Raw genomic sequence first — 24,299 nt, forward strand, 5'->3', positions numbered from 1 at the left:
ATTATAAAGTGGGTGAATACTATGTCTAGCAAGACTTCTATTTTTGCCTAACACAAGGAAAGAATTTCAGTCCATAACAAAAAATACAAAATTATCAGAGAAACTCATCTATCAGCTGTCCCTGGATAATTATGTTTGGTGTTTGTAACCCAATTTATGAAACCAACACAAGGACCAAAGGAAAGCAGCTGCTCAAATTTTGTTCCTACAGTGCATTTCACAACAGATTGAAATTTGGAGAAAGGATTTTGTTTCTTGCAAGGGACAGGTGCACTTTGTGGACATTGAAAGTCAGTGCTAATCATTCATTTAGCTCCAGATTGAAATTAAGAATTGTCTGCAAAACTGATTTTTTAAAAAATGTTACAAATATAGAAAGTATTTTCAGAAAAGTAATCTCAATTATAAATAGGAATGAACAGTTCCTTGTGTTTCAAAAACAGAAAAACTGTAGGAAGATTAGGAAATTAATAGAAACTTTGTTTTAAAGTCTACTCACTCATCATATACATCCTCTGTATCCATCCGCCGATAGAATTTGGCTAATTTCACAGCAATTATAATACTAGGTATTAAAAAAACTGTACAGCAGCCAAGGCCAAACCAGAAACCATTCTAAAGAAAGCAATGAATAAAGATAATATAGTCACCAGTCATTCCTAGGTAACCAACATGACCAAATATTACTCAAAACAGCAGCATGCATCACAAATTTAATGGAAATATTTTACCAGGGAATCCACTAGAAAACCGCACAGTATCATATCAGCTGTATCCACGGCATTAGCAATCGGCTTACAGACAGCAACCTCATTGTTCATCTGCAAAATTAAACAGAAAATATTTAATGAAAAAAATATCGATAGCTGTTTAATGTTAATTCATTTGACCCTTTTCATGTAAATGAAAAGACATATTACAGGAAGTTGCCAAGTTACTTATATACCTCATCAGTGATTGGTTGTAGAAGAGAAGGGACGGAGAGGAAAAGTCATACACCATTTTGGGTTGGATACATTCCTTCATTGTTACCGGGTTAAATCTTGGAACTATCTACCTAATAAAATGTGAGAATACCTTCACCACAGAATGCGGCAGTTCAAGAAGTCACCCCACCACCCAGCTTCAAGGGAAACTAGGGATGGATAATAAATGACAGCCTTGGCAACAATGTCCCCAACCTGAGAATAAATGTTAAAGATACCTCATGCCTGCTTCTGTACTTAAGTGTCGCAAGTGATGATATGTGGAGGCAGAGATGGACACACAAAATGACAACTTGTGCTAACAGGGAACCTTTATAACAATAGAAATTCCCAAGAGACCTTACAAAGTAATAAAAGAAATGGAACATCAAATTTGAAGAGTGATCGGAGGATAGTGACTAAGGGAAAAGTTAAAAGAAAATGCAAGAGAAACAGTGGTGGCTAGATCCAAGAGGTGGAATATTCTGGTCTGGCGAAGAAGTTGGGAGGTGGGAGTGGAAAAGAGAATGGTTTCCGTTTGGGGGCAATCGTATGCTGGTCAACTCATTAGATAAGCATAGTGAATTATGTAATGGGGGGTTGGGAAGGATGTTGATGTCCCTGCCACTTCTTCCTTAGCTGAACCATGGCTGGAAGTGTATTGTTGCTTGGAGCCAGAATCATGTATGCCTGACATCATCTGTGAAGAAAGTGCAGTGACCCATCTAGTCAGCATATTATTTGAAGCTGTCCCCCAGCCCTGAGCATTTCAGCCAATGGCAAGCCCTGTAGCTGGCATCAATTGACCTCTGACCTTTGCCTACCGTGGTGAAGCCCATGCCTTCACAGATGAGTTTGCCTCTTGTTCTTATATCTACGTGCATGGAGAATGAAGCATTGACTGAGGTGACGAAAGCCATGTTTGTGCACCTCCATCACCCTCGAGACACATTCGAGAGAACTTGCTTTGCCCATCATAGATGCACCACTCAGCCCATGACCATTTATCTAGGACACAGAAGGTTCTAAACTGACACATTGCTGGCACCCCAACCCCCTGGCTCCAGGGAGCTGAACCCTGCCTCCCTCCCAGGGAGTAAATGTGCTGCCAGGTAGACTTCACCATAGACAGAAGAACACACCCAAGAATGATTCTCATTCAGTTGACAATGGTTAATCAGGTGTTCCTTTAGTCAGTCAATAGCATTCACCTTTAATTTCATCGTCCAAAAAGACCCACTTTCCACTGAGGATTCACATGCAAGAGCAACTGTGACGTGAAGAACAGCCTGGAGAAAATGGTGTGCTCAACATTCCAGACATGTTCCATCACCTTACACCCTCACCCTGTCACCCACGAACTCGCCCCCCCCAATCCCCCCAAGATCCTTTACCTACCCAATTTAACCATTCCTATCCCATTACCGTTGAACCTCCCTCCTGTTACCCTTGTATCTCCACCATCAACCCTCACATGCCTTCTCTCCCCTCTGAACGTACATCCATTACCGCTCCCATGCTCAACCTGCCTCTGACCATTCCCATTATCTGTATCACCTGTTTTGTCTATTTCAGTGCCCCTCCCCATCTGCCTCCTCCCCGAGACGATCTGCTATCTGATCATGACCCCAGTGGACCTGCCACCCTACCATATCCCACTACCTCCTCTCACTGTGCCTTTTCCCTCTGCTGCTAAATGCCCTCAGTTAAACCCCCAGGACTCCATCATAGTCAGCCCTTTGGGATAATCGCTCTCTCTCCATCCCTGCCCATAAGCCACCACCCAGTCACAGGACCCCCACACCCAACATGCAAGGCCCTTCCCTCCTTCCGATATCCCTGAACCCTCACTTTCCCTCCCTGGCTGTGTTCCTGCCCCATATTCCCTCCTTCATTCCTTCAGACAGTGCCCCTTAGACTGTCACAACCCGATCATTGCTTTGTTGAACAATGCTCACTAATTGTGAAATAAAATGCCGGAGTTGGTGAGTAGCCACCAAGTTGACTACCTCACCTGCTGCATGCTGCTTATATGCAGTCGTAAAGCGTATTGCTCACTCACCAATAAAGAGATAAATGACATACAGGTGCAAGCAAATACACTTCTGACACCTTCAAACTCCCCTGAACTTATTGCAAAGTTAATTCTGAAGTTAGGAAGCAGATCTTTGGCGTTCCATTCCATTAAGTTCCCTCACCCACCTTGCTTCTCGCTTCAGAGAGCAGCACAAGATTCTGCCCAATCTAAGTAACTCAGTCACCAATGTAGAACAGTGTCAGGAGACCTAAACTTTGGGGGTGGGTGGGGGAGGAATTAAATCTATGCAAGGTAGGGTGGATCAAGGCTGAGAGGAATGGTGAAGAATTTGTGCTCATTTCCCAATGTAAGATGGGCTTAATGAGGGATAAATTTGGGCCTTTAGGTTGGGCCATTTTTTTTTAAAAAAGGTATCCCAGTGACTGCCAAAGACAGGACTATGTAACTGAGTGCACTTGTATCTGTTTCAGGCCCTGATGGAAATCTGACTCTGATGAGCAAAGCAGAACTTGGGCCTTTCTGTTCAGGATCCCCGAGCAGAAGCCAGGCCTGCTCTGTTTAGGTCCCCCAACAGAAGCCATCCCTCACCAATGGCATTGGGGTAACTAAGTAGAGCTCTTTTCAATATACATGCCCAAGAGCAGGGTTTCTTTGAATTCATGGTTCTGCTCCCCAATCCAATGCATCCTTTACCATTCTTTCCCCAACCTTTGGGCCACCACCAGGGTTTATGGGTATCAGGATCTCAGGAAACTTGCTTAAAATGTTCCCCAGAAAGGCTTAATCAAAACGTATGGAAGCATAATCTATAATGAAAATGGCAATGAAAACAAAATGGAATAGATAAAAACAATAAAAGTGGAAAAGATATCAATGAAGTGACAGAAACATGAGATGAATAAAAAAAGCAAGGGAAAAGAAACAAAGTCAGTATTTTGAAATATTAAGTTAGCTCATGTGATTCAACAGTGTTAAAATCTCACTGATCAACAACTAACTAATAGGAAGCTATCAAAATAAATCTGGCAAAAACATTTTCAAAAGATAAAACTTTCGTAATTGTACTAGAGGCACAGCAATACTCACAGCATCCACGATCCATTCTAAATAATCAGTGATGTACCCTATTAGAGTTTTGCTGTAATCCTGTATTTCCTAGAAGAGAAATGCATTTTTATAAAATGTCATTACTAATGTGAAATGGAAATTTGCATGGATATATAGAACCTTTTATGACCTTGGGACTTCCCAAAACAATTTACAGCCAATGAAGTACTTTTGAATTGCAATCACTGCTTATTTTTTATAATAGGAAAAATAATTTCCGATTATAATTGCCTATAATAGGAAATGAAGCATGTGAACCGGTGGAGCAAGAAGCTTATTTGCATGGCATGGAGTACATTTCACACACACAAAAGGTAGCATATTCTGGTATAAGGCCATGAACGCATTACCTGTTTTACAATGTTGCTACCATTGTTGTTGATTAGATCTTGAGCAGCTTCAACAGCATCAATTACACGTCCCGCTTTTATCTGTGAAAAAGTTACATAGAATTACATAAAATGTACTACACTGAAAAAGGCCATTCAGCCCAACAGATTTATGCCGGCATTTATACTGCACCCAAGTCTCCTCTCCTCTTTCTTCATCTATTGGCATAACATTCTATTCCTTTTTTCCTCACGCTTTTATCCAGTTTCCCCTTAAATATATCCGTACTAATAGTCTGATCTACTCCTTGTGATAGCAAGCTCCACATTTGAATCACTTCCTGGTTAAAGTAGTTTCTCCTGAATTTCCTACTGTGCAACATTTATTAGTGACTTACCTTTATGGTCTCTGGTTTTGATCTCATTATTTTGCAAAGAATTACATGTTTAAAAGATTGATGATAGTTTGACTGAACCATAAACCATTTAACACGCCCACTTGCTTTTCTATTACCATTCATAAAACAGGAATGAATACAAGAACATAAAAAATAAAAGTGGGAGAGGCTACACAGTCCCTTACATCTGCTATGCCATTCAATATCGTGCTTCATCTGATCTCGGCTTCAACACCATTTTCCCACCTGTTCACATAACTAACTACTTGATAGATCAAGAATTTATCACAGCCTTCAAAATATTCAATGATCTGGCCTCCAGAGCTCTCTGGGGCAGAATTCAGAGAAGAAATTTCTCCTCGTCTTAGTCTTAAATGGGCAACTCTTTATTATGAAAGGACACACTTTATACCCTCATAAGAGAAATCTTTTGGTTCAAGATTATCTTTTCAAAAGTGAGTATGGATCGAACTTGTTCAGTCTTTCCTCTTAAGAGCTTCATCCTGTGAATCAGCTTAGTGAACCTTCTATAAACCACCTCCAGTGCAAGTACACCCCTTCCTAAATAAGGAGACAAAAGCTGTATGCATGGAGGTCTTGTGGCACAGGAGGTAGCGTCCCCGCCACTGAGCCAGAAGCTCCAGGTTTGAGTCCCACCCCAGGACTTGTTAGCCAAGGAAGGTGCATTCAAAACGTGGTCAAACAGGTTGAGTGTGGCAACCTGAAAATCCTTCCAAACACACCAATGGCTAGTGGTAAAGCAGGTAAAACTCCTGGTCAGCTATGTTTGATATGGAATGCTGCCCCTCAAGCTATAAGGTCAAAAGTGGGGATGTTCAGTGATGATTGCACAATGTTCAGCACTATTTGCAACTCCTCAGATACCGAAGCAGTCCATGCTCAAATGTAACAATATCCAAGCGTGGGCTGACAAGTTGCAAGTAACATTTGCACCACACAAATGCCAGGCAATGACCATCACTAATAAGAGACACTCATTCAATGTTGTTACCATCACTGAATCCCCATCCCCCACTGTTAACATCCTTGGGGTTACCATTGACCAGAAACTCAACTGGACTCACTACATAAACACAGTGGCTACAAGAGCAGGTCGGAGGCTAGGAGTAGTAGTAAGTAATTCACCTTCTGACTCCCCAAAGCCTATCCACCATCTACAAGGCACAAGTCAGGAGTGTGAAGGAATACTCCCCACTTGCCTGGATGGGTGCAGCTCCAACTACACTCAAGAAGCTTGACACCATCCAGGACAAAGCAGACCACTTGATTGGCACCACATCCACAAACATCCACTCCTTCCACCACCGATGCTCAGTAGCAGCAGCGAGTATTATCCAAAAGATGCACTGCAGCAATTCACCAAAGATCCTTAGGCAGCACCTTCCGAACCCACGACCATTTACAGCTGGAAGGACAAGGGCAGCAGGTACATGGGAACACCACCACATGCAAGTTTCTCTCCAAGCCACTCACCATCCTGACTTGGAAATGTATTGCTGTTCCTTCGCAGTTGCTGGGTCAAAATCCTGGAATTCCCTCCCTAATGGCATTGTATGTCAACCCACAGCATGTGAACTGCAGCATTTCAAGCAGGCAGCTCACCACCACCTTCTCAAGGGCAACTAAGGATGGGCAATAAATGCTGGCCATCCAGCAATGCCCAAGTCAAATGAATTAATAAAAAGCACCTGGTGACAGATCAGCAACCTGCTCTGGAAATTACTAGCTCTGGAGACACAACTAGGTGTAAAAAGAGAATTGGAATACTGTATGCGGTCCTCTAGATATTCGCTCATCAATACTCTGTTCAGTTTCAAAGCTGCTCTACTTTCATACTCCAACCCTCCTACAGTAAATACTGACTTTCCATTATGTTCCTAATTACTTGTTGGACCTGCATTCTAGCCTTTTCATTTCATCTACAAGGGCACCCAGATTTCTTTGTATTGCAATATTCTCCAGTCTCTTTCCATTTAAATAATATTTTGCTTTTCTACTCTTCCTACCAAAGTGGATGACATCAGTTTCCCACATTATATACCCCCGAATGCTGTGATTCCCCCCTTCCTTCTCCTATTCATAAAAAACATTTTTGAAAAATGACCTGCCCAATCCTGTTCATGCCAACTATTTTATGGCATGGATGGTGTATTATATGGGTAAATTGGCTTGTTAACAAGTTTAATTGACCCTTAATTATTTCTTTAAAAATGGTGGGTGGGCTGTCGATTTTTGCACCTGCTCAGCCATTTTAATAGTCTTTGAATATTTTAAAACTGGATACACAATGTTCATAACATATTGAGAGATTACATTCTCGTGTCCTCCTTATAATTTGCTTTCCAACATATCTTTATATCACCAGCAAATTTGGCCCTTTCATCCAAGTCATTAATATGGATTGTAAATAGTTAATGCTAGAGCACTGATCATAGGGCACCCCATTAGTTACGGTTTGAAAATTACCCATTTATCCTAATTCCCTGTTTCCTGTTAGTCATACATGACCCCCATTATGATGAGCTCTTACCTTATGCAGTAACCTTTTATGTGGCATCTTACTGGGTGCCTTTTGGAAATTCAAATACTGGATTCTCTGATGTTACATCCTCAGAAAACTAATAAATTTGTCAAACAGGATTTCCTTTTCATGTTGATTCTATACAATCTTATAGAGTCAACATGATTGTATGATATTTTAAATGTCCTGTTATCTTAAGGTGGGGAGGGAAGAGGTCCACATGGGCATGTCGACAGTGATGGGTTCAGGGGTGGGGATGGGGGGTGGAGAGCGGTGTAGGAATGTTGACCGGGGGTGGGGGGAGAGCAGTGCAGGAATGAAGGGGAGCAGGGGGGGGGGGCTGATTTTGAAATAATAGTTTAGCATTACCATTTTGCACACATGTAGCAATGGTGCAGTTTAAAAGCGAAACTAGAAGCAAATCAGCATGGGAGGGGTCAGAGGCAATGTGGAAGGAGCACACTGCTGAACTCAGGGCCCTTTCTGGGAGTGTCTCCAAACCTGTTGCAGCCAAAAGATTGAAATTTTGTCAGAGTTGATAGAAAGAAGGAAAATCTCCTTGAGAAGGTTGCCATTAAATCCCATGCCTTTTGCTGTATAGTAACAGGGACAGACAGTTAATGAAATAACAGACATTCCATTTCCACAGTAACACACAGGAATGTAAAACTTGGGAATGCTGACAGCTGTTAAGGAGACAAACCTGCTGCATATATGGATTTCCAGCATTGAAAGGTTTCATGCGATTGCCATAATTTCCAATACATAATAGCCATGATGTGGAGATGCTGGCGTTGGACTGGGGTGAACACAGTAAGAAGTCTCACAACACCAGGTTAAAGTCCAACAGGTTTATTTGGTAGCAAATACCATAAGCTTTCGGAGCGCTGCTCCTTCGTCAGATGGAGTGGAAATGTGCTCTCAAACAGTGCACAGACACACAAAAACAAGTTACAGAATACTAATTAGAATGCGAATCCCTACAACCAGCCAGGTCTTAAAGGTACAGACAATGTGGGTGGAGGGAGCATTAAACACAGGTTAAAGAGATGTGTATTGTCTCCAGACAGAACAGCTAGTGAGATTCTGCAACTCCAGGGGGCAAGCTGTGGGGGTTACTGATAATGTGACATAAATCCAACATCCTGGTTTAGGCTGTCCTCTTGTGTGCGGAACTTGGCTATCAGTTTCTGCTCAGCGACTCTGCGCTGTCGTGTGTCGTGAAGGCCGCCTTGGAGAACGCTTACCTGAAGATCAGAGGCTGAATGCCCGTGACAGCTGAAGTGCTCCCCCACAGGAAGAGAACAGTCTTGCCTGGTGATTGTCGAGCGGTGTTCATTCATCCGTTGTCATAGCGTTTGCCTGGTTTCCCCAATGTACCATGCCTCGGGACATCCTTTCCTGCAGCGTATCAGGTAGACACTACTGGCCAAGTTGCAAGAGTAGGTACCGTGTACCTGGTAGATGGTGTTCTCACGTGAGATGATGGCATCCGTGTCGATGATCCGGCACGTCTTGCAGAGGTTGCTGTGGCAAGGTTGTGTGGTGTCGTGGTCACTGTTCTCCTGAAGGCCGGGTAGTTTGCTGCGGACAATGGTCTGTTTGAGGTTGCGTGGTTGTTTGAAGGCAAGAAGTGGGGGTGTGGGGATGGCCTTGGCGAGATGTTCGTCTTCATCAATGACACGTTGAAGGCTCCGGAGGAGATGCCGTAGCTTCTCCGCTCCGGGGAAGTACTGGACGACGAAGGGTACTCTGTCCACCGTGTCCCGTGTTTGTCTTCTGAGGAGGTCGGTGCGGTTTTTCGCTGTGGCGCGTCGGAACTGTTGATCGATGAGTCGAGCGCCATATCCTGTTCTTATGAGGGCATCTTTCAGCGTCTGGAGGTGTCTGTTGCGATCCTCCTCATCCGAGCAGATCCTGTGTATTCGGAGGGCTTGTCCGTAGGAGATGGCTTCTTTAACGTCTTTAGGGTGGAAGCTGGAGAAGTGGAGCATCATGAGGTTATCAGTGGGCTTGCGATACAGTGAGGTGCTGAGGTGACCGTCCTTAATGGAGATGCGTGTGTCCAAGAATGCAACCGATTCCGGAGAGTAGTCCATGGTGAGTCTGATGGTGGGATGGAACTTGTTGATGTCATCATATAGTTGTTTCAGTGATTGCTCACCATGACTCCAAAGGAAGAAAATATCATCGATGTATCTAGTGTATAGCATCGGTTGAAGGTCCTGTGCGGTGAAGAAGTCTTGTTCGAACCTGTGCATGAAGATGTTGGCATATTGAGGTGCAAATTTGGTCCCCATGGCTGTTCCGTGTGTCTGGATGAAGCACTTCAGCAGTCACGGGCATTCAGCCTCTGATCTTCAGGTAAGCGTTCTCCAAGGCGGCCTTCACGACACACGACAGCGCAGAGTCGCTGAGCAGAAACTGATAGCCAAGTTCCGCACACAAGAGGACGGCCTAAACCGGGATGTTGGATTTATGTCACATTATCAGTAACCCCCACAGCTTGCCCCCTGGAGTTGCAGAATCTCACTAGCTGTTCTGTCTGGAGACAATACACATCTCTTTAACCTGTGTTTAATGCTCCCTCCACCCACATTTAAGACCTGGCTGGCTGTAGGGATTCGCATTCTAATTAGTATTCTGTAACTTGTTTTTGTGTCTCTGTGCACTGTTTGAGAGCACATTTCCATTCAATCTGACGAAGGAGCAGCGCTCCGAAAGCTTATGGTATTTGCTACCAAATAAACCTGTTGGACTTTAACCTGGTGTTGTGAGACTTCTTACTGAATACATAATAGGCCAGAGGATAACTAGTCATTAATCATGAGTTAAGTCATGTGGCGCACGTCCTTCACTCTTTCTCCAAGCTCTGTTGGATTAAGATGTAAAGTTTCAGGGACGATCGTTTGGTCACCCTGACATGGCTGATTGCACCTCAGATACAAGGCTGCATCAGTAGCAAGGTTAGTGGGACAGAAGGTGCTTGAGACCATTACAATCGCTTTTGGTTCAAGATTGCTCGCTTCACTGATTTTACCCATTTACTCATTAATATAGTCGCTCTATCATTTCACAAAGAGAAGAAGAAAACAATAATGGAGCCTGAGCTCGATGCTGTCTTCTTGAGGGTTAAAATAGAATGGAGGAGGAGAAGGAGGAACAAGCTGAGCGCAGATTCAGGACAAGCCAGACTCACCCCAGCATCATGAGGAATAGGAGAACAGACCTGGACCACAAAGCTAACTCACCAGATGAAGGGTCAACCAAAGAAGATGCTTCTATTTGCTGAGTGCAAGAGACAGAGCCAATCACGCCTAAGTTGTCCTGAGCTTTGGTGGATCACATCTGCCACATTCTTTGGGAGGAACTAAAGTCCCATATAGTGGGAGGTCACCTCCAGCCAGTGCCCTTGAAGGTGGCCGCTGCACTTAATTTCTTTGCCTGTGGATCATTCCAGGGATCCACAGGAGACCTGTCTGGCATCTTGTAGTCCGCTACACAGAGATGCATTAAAGAGATCACAGATAGCCTCTACAGCAAGGCTCATTAATACGTGAGGTTTACATTTGATGAAGATAGCCAAACTTCTAGATTCATGGGCTTGTGGCTATCACAGGCTTCTCGATGGTGATGTTTGTTCCCTACTAATGTTGCGTGAGATCCCCAAGGAGAGCAGCCCTGAGTACATAATGTCATGATAAGGGTTTGATACGAGAGGGGGTTGAAGAATGAAGTATTATGGTAGAATGAATGAAATCATTCATCCTCTTCTTTCATTGGATAGCGTTCTAGGTGCAGGTGCTCTGCTACAGCCTCCCAAGCTGGAGAGGTGAGGCTGGTGTGCTTCTTGGAGTAAGAGTTTTAACAACACCAGGTTAAAGTCCAACAGGTTTATTTGGTAGCAAATGCCATTAGCTTTCAGAGCGCTGCTCCTTCGTCAGATGGAGTGGAAATGTGCTCTCAAACAGGGCACAGAGACACAAAATCAAGTTACAGAATACTGATTAGAATGCAAATCTTTACAGCTAATCAAGTCTTAAGGATACAGACACTGTGAGTGGAGGGAGCATTAGGCACAGGTTAAAGAAGTGTGTATTGTCTCCAGACAGGACAGCCAGTGAGATTCTGCAAGTCCAGGAGGCAAGCTGTGGGGGTTACCGATAGCGTGACATGAACCCAAGATCCCGGTTTAGGCCGTCCTCTTGTGTGCGGAACTTGGCTATCAGTTTCTGCTCAGCGACTCTGCACTGTCGTGTGTCGTGAAGGCCGCCTTGGAGAACGCTTACCCGAAGATCAGAGGCCGAATGCCCGTGACCGCTGAAGTGCTCCCCGACAGGAAGAGAACAGTCTTGCCTGGTGATTGTCGAGCAGTGTTCATTCATCCGTTGTCGAAGCGTCTGCATGGTTTCCCCAATGTGCCATGCCTCGGGACAACCTTTCCTGCAGCGTATCAGGTAGACGTTGGCCGAGTTGCAAGAGTAGGTACCGTGTACCTGGTAGATGATGTTCTCACATGAGATGCTGATCATCCGTCGATGATCCGGCACATCTTGCAGACGTTGCTGTGACAGGGTTGTGTGGTGTCGTGGTCACTGTTCTCCTGAAGGCTGGGTAGTTTGCTGCGGACAATGGTCTGTTTGAGGTTGTGCGGTTGTTTGAAGGCAAGAAGTGGGGGTGTGGGGATGGCCTTGGCGAGATGTTAGTCTTCATCAATAACATGTTGAAGGCTCCGGAGGAGATGCCGTAGCTTCTCCGCTCCGGGAAGTACTGGACAACGAAGGGTACTCTGTCCACCGTGTCCCGTGTTTGTCTTCTGAAGAGGTCGGTGCGGTTTTTCACTGTGGCATGTCGGAACTGTCGATCGATGAGTCGAGCGCCATATCCTGTTCTTATGAGGGCATCTTTGAGCATCTGGAGGTGTCTGTTGCGATCCTCCTCATCCGAGCAGATCCTGTGTATACGGAGGGCTTGTCCGTAGGGGATGGCTTCTTTAACGTGTTTAGGGTGGAATCTGGAGAAGCGGAGCATCGTGAGGTTCACTGTACCGCAAGCCCACGGATAACCTCACAATGCTCCACTTCTCCAGCTTCCACCCTAAACACGTAAAAGAAGCCATCCCCTACGGACAAGCCCTCCGTATACACAGGATCTGCTCGGATGAGGAGGATCGCAACAGACACCTCCAGACACTGAAAGATGCCCTCATAAGAACAGGATATGGCGCTCGACTCATCGATCGACAGTTCTGACGCGCCACAGCGAAAAACCACACCGAACTCCGCAGAAGACAAACACAGGACACGGTGGACAGAGTACCCTTCGTCGTCCAGTACTTCCCTGGAGCGGAGAAGCTACGGCATCTCCTCCGGAGCCTTCAACATGTCATTGATGAAGACTAACATCTCGCCAAGGCCATCCCCACACCCCCACTTCTTGCCGTCAAACATCCGCACAACCTCAAACAGACCATTGTCCGCAGCAAACTACCCAGCCTTCAGGAGAACAGTGACCACGACACCACACAACCCTGCCACAGCAACCTCTGCAAGACATGCCAGATCATCTCACGTGAGAACACCATCCACCAGGTGGACGGTATTTACTCTTGCAACTCGGCCAACGTTGTCTACCTGATACGCTGCAGGAAAGGATGTCCCGAGGCATGGTACATTGGGGAAACCATGCAGACGCTGCGACAACGGATGAATGAACACCACTCAACAATCACCAGGCAAGACTGTTCTCTTCCCGTGGGGGAGCACTTCAGCGGTCACGGGCATTTGGCCTCTGATCTTTGGGTAAGCGTTCTCCAAGGCGGCCTTCACAACAGCACAGAGTCGCTGAGCAGAAACCGATAGCCAAGTTCCGCACACATGAGGACGAGCTAAACCGGGATCTTGGGTTCATGTCACACTATCGGTAACCCCCACAGCTTGCCTCCTGGACTTGCAGAATCTCACTGGCTGTCCTGTCTGGAGACAATACACATTTCTTTAACCTGTGCCTAATGCTCCCTCTACTCCCATCATCTGTATCTTTAAGACTTCATTAGCTGTAAGGATTCGCATTCTAATCAGTATTCTGTAACTTGATTTTGTGTCTCTGTGTGCCCTGTTTGTGAGCAGATATCCACTCCATCTGACGAAGGAGCAGGGCTCCGAAAGCTAATGGCATTTGCTACCAAATAAACCTGTTGGACTTTAACCTGGTGTTGTTAAAACTCATACTGTGTTTACCTCAGTCCAACGCCGGCATCTCCACATCGTGCTTCTTGGTGCCATCCCTGGGGTAAAGGACAACCCAATGCTGCCACACTACCCTAATCAAGGCCTGGAGGGGATCATGGCAGAAGCAGGGTGCAGTTTTCTTCTTCTGTATGGCAACTATCTCAGTCTCCTGGAAAAATCTGGGCCGGAGAGAGTGAAATGTGTGCGCTCGGGCGGCATTTAAATATGGCTTCTGGACCTTTGATCCCATTAGGTAACTGCGGTGTCGATGAACCAGCTCCCAACCCACCACGTGATTTGGAGACATACTCATGCATAATTAACGCGGTTAATTGCAAAATGGGGCAAGATTTCCCACTATTCCGGTCAGCAGGAAACGTGCCACGTAACCTACCCAACACTGCACTTAGCTTCAGAAATGTAAAATTCTTCCAATGATAATGGTGAGACAACCCAATCATTACACTGGGTAAAATAGCTCGATTTCAGCAGTCACATTGCCCAGATTTCAAGTGCATGAGTACTTTTATTGATATCAAGCTAATTTTGACTGCACAATAACATGAAATATGGACAATTTGCACTTTAGTAATGGAAGAGATACAGATTTGATTATCTGTACTATGATATTCCTGATCTGTATCGTGACATTTTGATAAGGTGGCAAGTGAAGTTTGCTCATCAGGGCAAATTGTAAACAATCAACTGGAAATTGAACAACATCCACAAGAGAGATGTTGATGCCAGCCTGATGTTCCATGTGGTCAGTCAATAGTAACATGAGCAGAGCTGAAAAGCAGGCTCCCCTATGCAGCATCTCACTCAAGAATTGTCCAATCCAGAACAAGGCACGAAATATGGAGAAAAAGGCATTAAGAAAATGTAATTTCAAAATAAATATATGGATTTTCAACAATGAAAGCATGCATTCAAACAAACATTAATTGATTTACCTTTAATTTTGCCGCCACGTTTTGTAGTATTCCAATACTTTCATTCAATACGTTCTATTGACAAACAGAATATTTAAATCAGACAGCATAACAAAAATGATACATGTTAAAACAGTGTGTAAGGTTAAATGGCTGAGGGGGTAGGGTGGCAGGTGGGTGGAAGAGAGGGCAGGTGACCTGGGTAAGAGGGCAATATGGCTGGCAGGTGGGTGATGGTGTAGGGTGGCAGGTGAGGGAGTAGGTAAATGGGTGAGGGGGAAGGATGGTGAGGTGGAGTGATACATGGAGTGGAGTTGCCCAGGATTCAGTGTTCAGACCACCACTATTTTCCAATTTATATAAGTGACCTAGATTCAATAACCAAACTGGAGGCAGCTAAGAAAGTACACAGAAGTTAGATTTTATATATGTGTATAAGAATGACCGAAGAAATTTAATGTTGACAAGTGCAAAGCACTGCACAGGGAATGAAAGGAGTTGGATTAAGGAAGAAGCTGAAAGAGACTTTGGGAGTTTTAGTAACCATTTTGCTCAACATGTCCAACCATTGCAGTGTAGTAAATCCAATGGAACAGTGACCTACACAGCTAGAACAGTACAAGTCAAAGGAAATCACATTGAAACTGCACTGTGTTCTGGTCAGATCACACCTCGAGTGAACTTATTTGAATATTTAACATTTTAGGGGTGTGCACTTGCCATATTTTCATCAACAACTTGCATTTCTGCTTTAGTAATGCAGTAAAATATCCCAAGATGCTTCTCAGAAGCATTATCAAAATCGATGGCCAGTTTGAAAGTATACATAAAAACACTATTTTTAGACTTTAACACATCTTTTAGTACTAAGACATGACCAGAACAAATACATTTTTCGGAGTAATTGTTGATCAACAGTTACTTGCAAGTTACCCAGTTTTTAACACAGGTAAACCAATACTCAACCTATTTGATGAATGAGGCATCACCACAATCAAGAATGTTTCAATATATTCAAAATCAGCAATAAGATAATGCATTGACCAATTTATTTGATAAAAAAAGTTTATTTATTAGTCACAGGTAAGGCTTACATTAACACTGCAATGAAGTTACTGTGAAATTCCCCTAGTCGCCACACTCCGGCGCCTGTTCGGGTCAATCTACCTAACCAGCACATCTTTCGGACTGTGGGAGGAAACCCACGCAGACACGGGGGGGAATGTGCAAACTCCACATAGACAGTGACCTAAGCCAGGAATCGAACCCAAGTTCCTGGCGCTGTGAGGCAGCAGTGCTAACCACTGTGCCATCATGCCGGCCCACATTTTAAACTAAGAAATTGAGAAATATCTACACTATTCTAAACAAAGCAAAAACACCAAGAGAAAATAGGTTGTGGAATAACTTACCAAAATAGGATTCTGAAAATAGCTTTATAAGGAGACCTCTTCGAAAGTGGGCCTTTGGTAATTGCCCCTTTGGGTTTTACAGCGAAAAACCATTATCTCCATTTATACCTCTCCTTTAACTCTGAACAAAGTGTACCCAGATCACACATCCTAATAGTTTCTCATGCAGAATGGTTACCAGGCATTCAGGAGTTTGTTTACACAGTTTGACTAACATGGTCCTAGGATTGTTAGTGGTGCTGCATTGTACAGACTAGTTCGTCAAAGCTCAACTGCGACATTTTTTCAGAAGTTATAGCATGTCATATTGTACAAAAGTTAATTTTTTTTGATTTTTCACATTATACAGTACTTAAATTTATAATAGGTGCACCTTAACTTGCGTATTTGTAACAATGAAGTACACACATTAAATATTTATTGGACTTCCAACTTTATTAGTACAATAATGGGCCATAACTTCCTTGCCACCCTTCCAGACTCCAATTGCCACTCCGTACCTACTTACCTGCGCTAAAATTCTTAAGTGCGTACCTTGCCCAATATTCCTGATTAGGCCGGGAGAGATTCAAGCAACGCACTGGATCCATGGTTCCAGATTCGAAGTCCAAAAAAACAGTGAAGGAGGACACACCTTTTTTTGGCACTAGGTGGTTAGGTCACAACTGGAGTAGTGTGTGCAGTTCTGGTCACCATATTATAGAAAGGATGCGATTGCACTGGAGAGGATTTAAAGGAAATTTACCAGAATGCTGCCTGGGCTGGAGGGTCTGAACTAGGAGGAATGATTGAATAAGCTGGGACTGTTTTCCTTGGAGCAGAAAAGGTTGAAAGGGGACCTGGTAAAAGTGTATGAAATTATGAGGGGCATAGATAGGGTAGATAGAAAGGCACTTTTTCCATCAGTTGAGGAGGCAATAACCAGGGAACATAGATTTAAGGTAAGTAGAAGGTAAGAGGGGAGTTGTAAATAAACTTTTTCACTTAGAGGGTGATGGGAGTCTGGAGCTCTGCCTGAAAGGGAGGTTGAGTCAGAAACTCTTGTAACATTAAAGAAGAATTTAGATATTCACTTGCACTGCCATAACTTCCTGGGTTATGGGACAAGCGTTGGAAAACGGGATTACTGTAGTCAGATCTTTGTTGACCAGTGTGGACATGATAGGCCTCCTTCTGTGCTGTAAACATCTATGAATTTATCCACTAGCTGCTATGAAACAGGTGAGTCAAAGTCCCATTGAAAAGAACAGCCAGGGAGAAGGCAAGTGTCTAAGGTAAATTCATGGAATTTAGCAGGTTGGGGGGTGTTGGTGGTGTCAGACATTAAAGGGGGTGGAGGGGGTTGGATATCAGGAATGTGGGGCAGAGGCAAGGGTTCTGATCTGGTTGGGGGAGGGGGGGGGGGTGGCAAGAATTCAGTATAATTATTTTAAAGACCCAGATCAGTCCCCACACAGGACATCCCAACATCCAAACTAAACAATTTAGATTGCTCTGTCGAATGGTTCGGAGCTCAGCATAATTGTCAAGGTGAAGTTAGTGCTTAGTTACAGACCAATGTAATCAAACAGTTCTTTTTTGGGGGTTGTGAAAGTTTAGTTTTATTTATGCCAAAATGGAAGCTCCAAGATATTAAAATATTATTTCAATCTAAACATGAGGCAATCAGGGACAAGGGATACAAAGGCACCAATGTGGCCTCATTCATCAATAGTGCTACCAGCTGTCACTGTGGTACAAACAGGTTCAAGAGACTATTGCATATAATTTTGGAGAGGGGAAGGGTTTCATGGATATGACAGTAGATGGATGAAGTGAAAAGTCACAAACATGTTGACCCAATGGCTTTTTCCTGTTCGTAATTATTCCAATGTTTTTCATGCTCTGATAACAAACACAACTTTAAAATTATCTTCCAGACATTTGAAATGTACAATGCTTAATTGGTGATTTAACAAGAACTTACCCGGGCTTCAACATATTTCTGATAAGCATTAAAAAAATCAGGAAGTGAAAGTTAAGTAAAATACACAGCAGAAATCCAATTAGCATGTAAAGGCTTAAAATGTTTTATGAAACACAGGACAGTTTCCAAAGATTGAAGAGAAAAATGTAAACAGTGAAGGGGTGGCATAAAGACCTGACTTCATCAAGTGCCACTGGAAAGACTCCACACCTGATTCACAATATAAAGGTCTAAAATTACCCATGTCACCCACTACAGGATTGTAGCGGGCAAGACAGAAAGGTTGGTGGACCATTTAAAAGTCCGTTGAGCTTGGGCAGGAATTTCCAGTCTTGGGGCATGCATGGCTGGAAAATCCTGCCCAAAATCTTTTATAGCTTCCAAAACAAATCAAACACCAAAGCTAAATATTAAATCACAAAGGTCCATGCATTTTGAGAAGGCAACCTCTCACTTAGTCCTGTGGCACCATATGAGGAAACGTTAAAGCTGATGCTGCATTGTATGAGATCTGTGTTAGTAGCTGGTCAGTAGGTTCACATATCAGAAGGAGTATAGAGAGGTGGGAGCCAAAGAGATGTGATTGAGATAATTAAAATGCTAATCAGATGGGTGGGTAGGCCAGAGCATTTGAGGCTTTCCCACCACTGCTGAGGAAAGAAAGCAGAGAGGTGTCCCATGACTTAATATTGGAATTGGAGCAACAGACAAGGCTGTCAAGGAGTTGGGGGTGGTGGGGGGTGGTGGGGGGTGGTGGGGGGTGGTGGGGGGTGGTGGGGGGTGGTGGGGGGGGGGGGGGGTGGAGTTGGAGGAGGAGTGCATTTCTCCCAGCCCAGCGGCCGGGAGACTCAAGCGGAGGCCGTGTAGCGGGCTTTCTGCTGGGCGCCACAGCCTCCACGAGTCTCTGGCTGCCGCATTTCCAGCACCGTCAGCCCAATGCCAGAAATCAATGCGGAGCTGTATTAATTATGGCAATTGTGATTTTAATATAATTTGCATTTCACTAGTGGGCCCGGGATGGAATTCTCCAGGCCCGCTAGCCTCTCTCTCCCCGGCCAGGAGTGTTTAACTCCAGCAGGGTTTACAATAGCTCCCCACAGTGGAGCTGGCAGCCCGACCCGCTGGATTGAAGGAGGGCCAGGAGGTCAGGGGTAAGGGAGTGCCCCCATGGGCATTTCCAGCTTCAGCGCTATGCTGCCGACCAATTCAGTGAGAATAGGCCCCTGGATTTTCATCGAGATTCAAGCTGGTGCACTCTGCGTGGGAGATTCATTTTGAAAATCCCACTGAAAAAACTAATGGGATTTACTTGGGTTTTTACGTGAAATTGACATTTAGAATTGTTTTGGGAAAATCCCACCCAAATGTCTGGGTAACCTGGTTAAAAAAGGATAGCAAAAATTAGAATGAAAAACATGTGTAATACACCTGGACAATCTGAGCAAGTGCCACCCAGCCAAGTGAAAACCTGCAAAGAACTACAAGTGCAGTTATAGCCTATCTGGATTGGTCTATCAATGTATCGGCGGTGATGGGGATCCTACTGCTTTTCCTTCTCCATCTTAATGCCCACTTGTGGACCTCACCCAATCACTGCTTTTATAAACCCAGCAGTGGGGAGGGAGAATGACAAACAAACTCATGCATTACCTAAAGTCTCCTAGGGAATCCCCCATTGAAAGACACTCAATGCCTGATCAAGGGACCTGGCATCAGGACGGGGGAGAGCCCATGGAGAGCTAACCTCCTAGCTTTCCTGCTGACTCCTCTCACCCACCCTTTCCTGCAATCCTCCTCCCATCATTACCAGCTTGTAGACTGCGATTCAGTGATGATACTAAGCGTTTTCTAGCCTCAGTCACCCCATAACCGGAAAATCCCACCCAAGGTCAACGGACATTTCCATGGTCCATCCCTTGCCTGCTCCAATTCCCGTGGCAGGTGGGATGGCAAAATTCCGGCCACTGTCTCTCCAATGCTGCAGTTCACTAGAGCTGCTGATCTTGGTTGGCTGGCAGCTCCCAGCTGATGGGACAACTGCCGCCTGAGTCTTTGATCTTGGGAAAGGCCCACTGTTGTCCAGTTAAGCGGCTGCTGGCACTTAATGCAGCAAGACCCTCCTTATAAGAAGCCACATGGAACGCTCGCTGGCTGCCCAATCTGGGCATAAGACTCCTATCGCCTCCATTAAACACCATTCATTGTCTCAAATAAGATATAACACAGTTGCATTGCAGAAGCTCAAAGCTTTGGTACAAATAAAATATTTCTCTGTACATTTCTTACCAAAGTTTGTTCTAATGGTACAACTTGCTGCGTGTAGATTGCCCGGATACTGTTTGCATGGCCTTTTAATGCATTCGCTAGGGCTCCTGCAGGCTGAAAATGTTGCACATTATATTTAGACAGTCAACACTGAAAGGGTCATAAATCATGAACAAGTTTTCTGCACCAAGTATGCTTTCCAATGTAGTTTTGAATGCCTTTATATGACCTACAAAATACATGCAGGTACTGTCAAATATTAGCAACAATGCTTTTCTGTAAATTTGTGATTTTAACTTTTCACTCTTGGGTAGGCTGGCCCTTGTCAACTGCAAGCACCAATTTACAAAGGTCACAAGATACACAGAGAATAATAGCTGGATGACCAGAAATGGATGTCAGAGCAGTATTCCAACAGTATTCTGATAGCATTAAAATCACTATCGTTTCAAAATACAATTCCTTCCATCTGGCTTAGAATCAGAGCATAGAAAGAAACTCATGGAACAGAATTTTACAGCCGCGCTTGTCCCAAAACCGTAAAATCCCACCTGAGGTCAACAGACCTTTCCATTGTCTACCCCTCGCCCACTCCAATTCCCATGGCGAGGTACGGACAATGGAAAGGTCCATTGACCTCGGGCAGGATTTTACGGTTTCGGGACGAGCGAGGCCATGAAATCCTTCCCAATGCGTTTCTTTCTATGCTCTGATTACCATCTCGTGGCGATCAGGGTGGTAAAGTTTTGACTATTGTGTCTTTGTCAATGGTTGAATGAGCTATTACTCCTACTCCCCTGCTCTTTCCCCATAGTCTTGTAACCATTTTTCTTTTCAAATATTTACCCAATTACCTTTTAAAAGGTTGCTCCTCCACCTTTTCAGGTGATGCATTTCATTATTTATTTAAAAATATACATGCAGATTTTAAGTTTCCTGTGAAGCTATTGCCATTCATCTGCCACCAGTTGGGTAATGGCATGGGACTGAATGAATCCAGATGATGTCCAATAACAAGGCATGAATGCATGTCAGATTCTTCCAATGAGTTATCAGTAACTCCCCATTGTTCACATAACATCATCTTGTATTTATATTGCACCTCTAACATAATAAGACATCCCAAGGTGTTTCATTGAGGCATTATAAAACAAAATTTGACCCCAATCCACAAGAAGAGATATTAGGGCAGGTGACTGAAAGCTTGGTCAAAAATGTAGGTTTTAAGGATAATTTTAAAGGAGGAGAAGTGGAAATACTTAGGGAGGAAATTCCAGGGCTTAGGGCCTTGGCAACTGAAGGCACAATGACCAATGATGGAGAAATTAAAATGAGGAATGCTCAGGAGATTCAAATTAGACAAGTGCCGCTATCTCATTGACTGTAGGGCTGGAGAAGATTAGAGATGATGTGGAGATGCCGGCGTTGGACTGGGGTAAACACAGTAAGAAGTTTAACAACACCAGGTTAAAGTCCAACAGGTTTATTTGGTAGCAAAAGCCACACAAGCTTTCGGAGCTCTAAGCCCCTTCTTCAGGTGATAGAAGGGGCTTAGAGCCACCTGAAGAAGGGGCTTAGGGCTCCGAAAGCTTGTGTGGCTTTTGCTACCAAATAAACCTGTTGGACTTTAACCTGGTGTTGTTAAACTTCTTACGAAGAAGATTAGAGAAACAGGGGAGGGTGAAGCCATGAAAAGATTTGAAAATGAGGCTGAGAATTATAAGAACAATACGTTGCTTAACTGGGAGCCAGTGTAAGTCAGCAATCTTCAGTCAGGAGTAGTTAACTGATCGCAGTCTGGGTACTAATAATCTTTCACAATTAGCATTAATATGTGAAGTGGAGAATTTGAAGTAAAGGCAGACGGTCAGGGTTGTAACTCATTGCTGCTACCCAACAACCATATGTAACTGGATGTGAAACATCAGAGTGCTGCTGTGATAACTGCCTAGGTTGATCAGCTTCTCCAGGCTAATGCTCTCAATATATTGGGAGAGAAATTGTTCCCTACTGAGTCTAAGTTGCCACTTTCAGAAAAAGAGAGGGGGTGAAAAACTGACGATTATAAGGGCAGCCGTGGTAAAGACATTCCTTAAAGTGAATGAGGAAGACGTAAATTCTAATATCTCTTTTTGTCAATGGCTGGTTATTTTGTAACCACTATAAACATTTACACAATCCTTAAGTAATCATATATCACCACCGGGTATTGACATGGAAGTAACCTTCCAGGAAACACTGATGCAAATGTGCTACCTAATCGGGATTACACTTAGCTTTGTAGAACAGTATTAACCTTTAGAATGTATATTTAAGAATCCACAGGCTGCTGCTTTAATAAAGAAATGAAGCATAGCTTCGGACCTGAAAAAAGGCAGTCACAAATCAAAACTTTCTGGTTCAGCCCCACAGCCATCTGATATTGATGTCTTACTGTACAAAATATACTTTCCCCATCAACTAAAGAGAAACTATTCACATAGAAAAACTTCCTTGCATAAATTCTGACAAATTTAGATGAACAAAAACATCAAGGGTTGATCAACAGTCTGAAGAAATTATGTTCACTGCATCACAATTAATTTAAATTTCAAGCTATTAGTAAAATTATCAAATAAGTAAATGACAAGAATTTGTAAATGTGTCTCTTTGTTAATATGCAAAGACAAACAAGTACCCATCTCTGCGTGCCTGCCTGCATGTCTCTCCCTCTCCCCCTCAATTTTGACCAAATTGTATTCATGTCTAGCTTCCAAGCTCAAAACTTACCAGTGCATTTGCTTTTGCCTCTAATTCATTTGCAAATGTTTGAAGATCGACCTGAGTCACAGTTTTCTTGAGCTAAAAATGAGAAATAAACAGAAGTGAACTTATGGCTAGTGCTAAATGCACAATTGCAGTACAACAATAATGTCTTTTTGACAGAAAGGCTATAAAATTATACAAAATAGTTTATTGAAATTTTATACTTCTTCCATATGAAAGAATTACAACCCACTCTGGAATTCTACTCCGCTAAGATTAGATCATAAGTACCAATGCATATTTCATTCTGGTGGGAAAAAAATAGTGCAAGAACTGGTTTTAAAATCAGTGTTACCGAAGTTCAGAGATTACCAGAATACACAGCACTGAGTTTAATGCAAGAAAGATTGAAAGCAGAATTTTAGATACTTAAGGAACGTAAAGGTAATGCTGAGATTATAGGACATTTACTCGGCTGTAGTTTCAATGAAAATATCTTTCTCTAAAAATTATATTCCTGTTTTATGCAATTACAGGAATAAATTATAGTTTCCACTAGAGTAACCATCAAATTCTCTTTTCTCTACCATTCTCCACCATCCTTGGTCAAATGGCTCAACTTGGTAGAGAGGCTATGCCAGAAATTTAAAATCTGAGTAGCATCCTTCTACTTAGTGAATTAAATTTTTCCTCAATTTTGTTACAAATTTAAACTATGATAATTTTTCCTTTGAATTATCAAGCATAAAACTCACCAACTTGCATTTATGTAATACCTTTAACATAGTAAAATACAACAAGCCACTCAGGGATGCGATCAGAAAGAAATTGACACCTAGACAAAATATTAGCAATGGTATAACCTAAAACTTGGTCAAACAGATAGGCTTTAAGGTGGTAGCTCAACTGTGGAAGTTGATCCAGTAGCTACGGACTTGGCACTAAAGGGCAGTTTGTAGATAAGAAAGCAAAGTCGTCCAAGGATAAATCTTTGGGAGGCTCAGGAGGTTATAGTTCAGGGGAGGAGAGCCTATTGCTGGAAATGCTCTGGTTTTAATTGGTTAGAGAAAGTTGGAACAGAGCAGTTCCACTGTGCTCTCACTGGAGGAGGATATTGTGCTTTACCATGTCAAAGACTGCAAAGAGACTGAGCATCACAAGGAGGAATAATACACCATGGTTACAATGATAGAATGCTTGTAATTTGTTAAGGGTTATCTTGGTGCTGTGCCCAAACAAGGACAGGTTTTGAGAAATTCAAACATGGAATATTGGCAAAAATAGGTATGCATTCAGAAAGCAACAAAATATTGAAGGACTTTGGTGAGGAAAGGATAAGTTGAAAAGGCAGAAAGGGCATCAGTAGCATT

The 24,299-nt window shown here is 43.4% G+C and overlaps 1 protein-coding gene across 1 annotated transcript in view; it reads right to left on the reverse strand.

Annotated features, from left to right (window-relative positions):
* LOC144495135 (prominin-1-A-like) overlaps nucleotides 1-24,299 on the reverse strand; it is a 160,992-nt gene that overhangs the window by 20,473 nt on the left and 116,220 nt on the right. The window contains exons 17-23 of the mRNA XM_078215086.1: nucleotides 22,954-23,025; nucleotides 20,206-20,298; nucleotides 14,563-14,616; nucleotides 4,461-4,541; nucleotides 4,090-4,158; nucleotides 732-821; nucleotides 500-615 (exon numbers count right to left, since the gene is read on the reverse strand). Coding sequence (XP_078071212.1) covers nucleotides 500-615; nucleotides 732-821; nucleotides 4,090-4,158; nucleotides 4,461-4,541; nucleotides 14,563-14,616; nucleotides 20,206-20,298; nucleotides 22,954-23,025 — 575 coding nt within the window. The remainder of the gene's footprint in view (nucleotides 1-499; nucleotides 616-731; nucleotides 822-4,089; nucleotides 4,159-4,460; nucleotides 4,542-14,562; nucleotides 14,617-20,205; nucleotides 20,299-22,953; nucleotides 23,026-24,299) is intronic.

Source organism: Mustelus asterias, chromosome 1, assembly GCF_964213995.1.
Source record: "Mustelus asterias chromosome 1, sMusAst1.hap1.1, whole genome shotgun sequence".
NCBI classification, from domain to species: domain Eukaryota; kingdom Metazoa; phylum Chordata; class Chondrichthyes; order Carcharhiniformes; family Triakidae; genus Mustelus; species Mustelus asterias.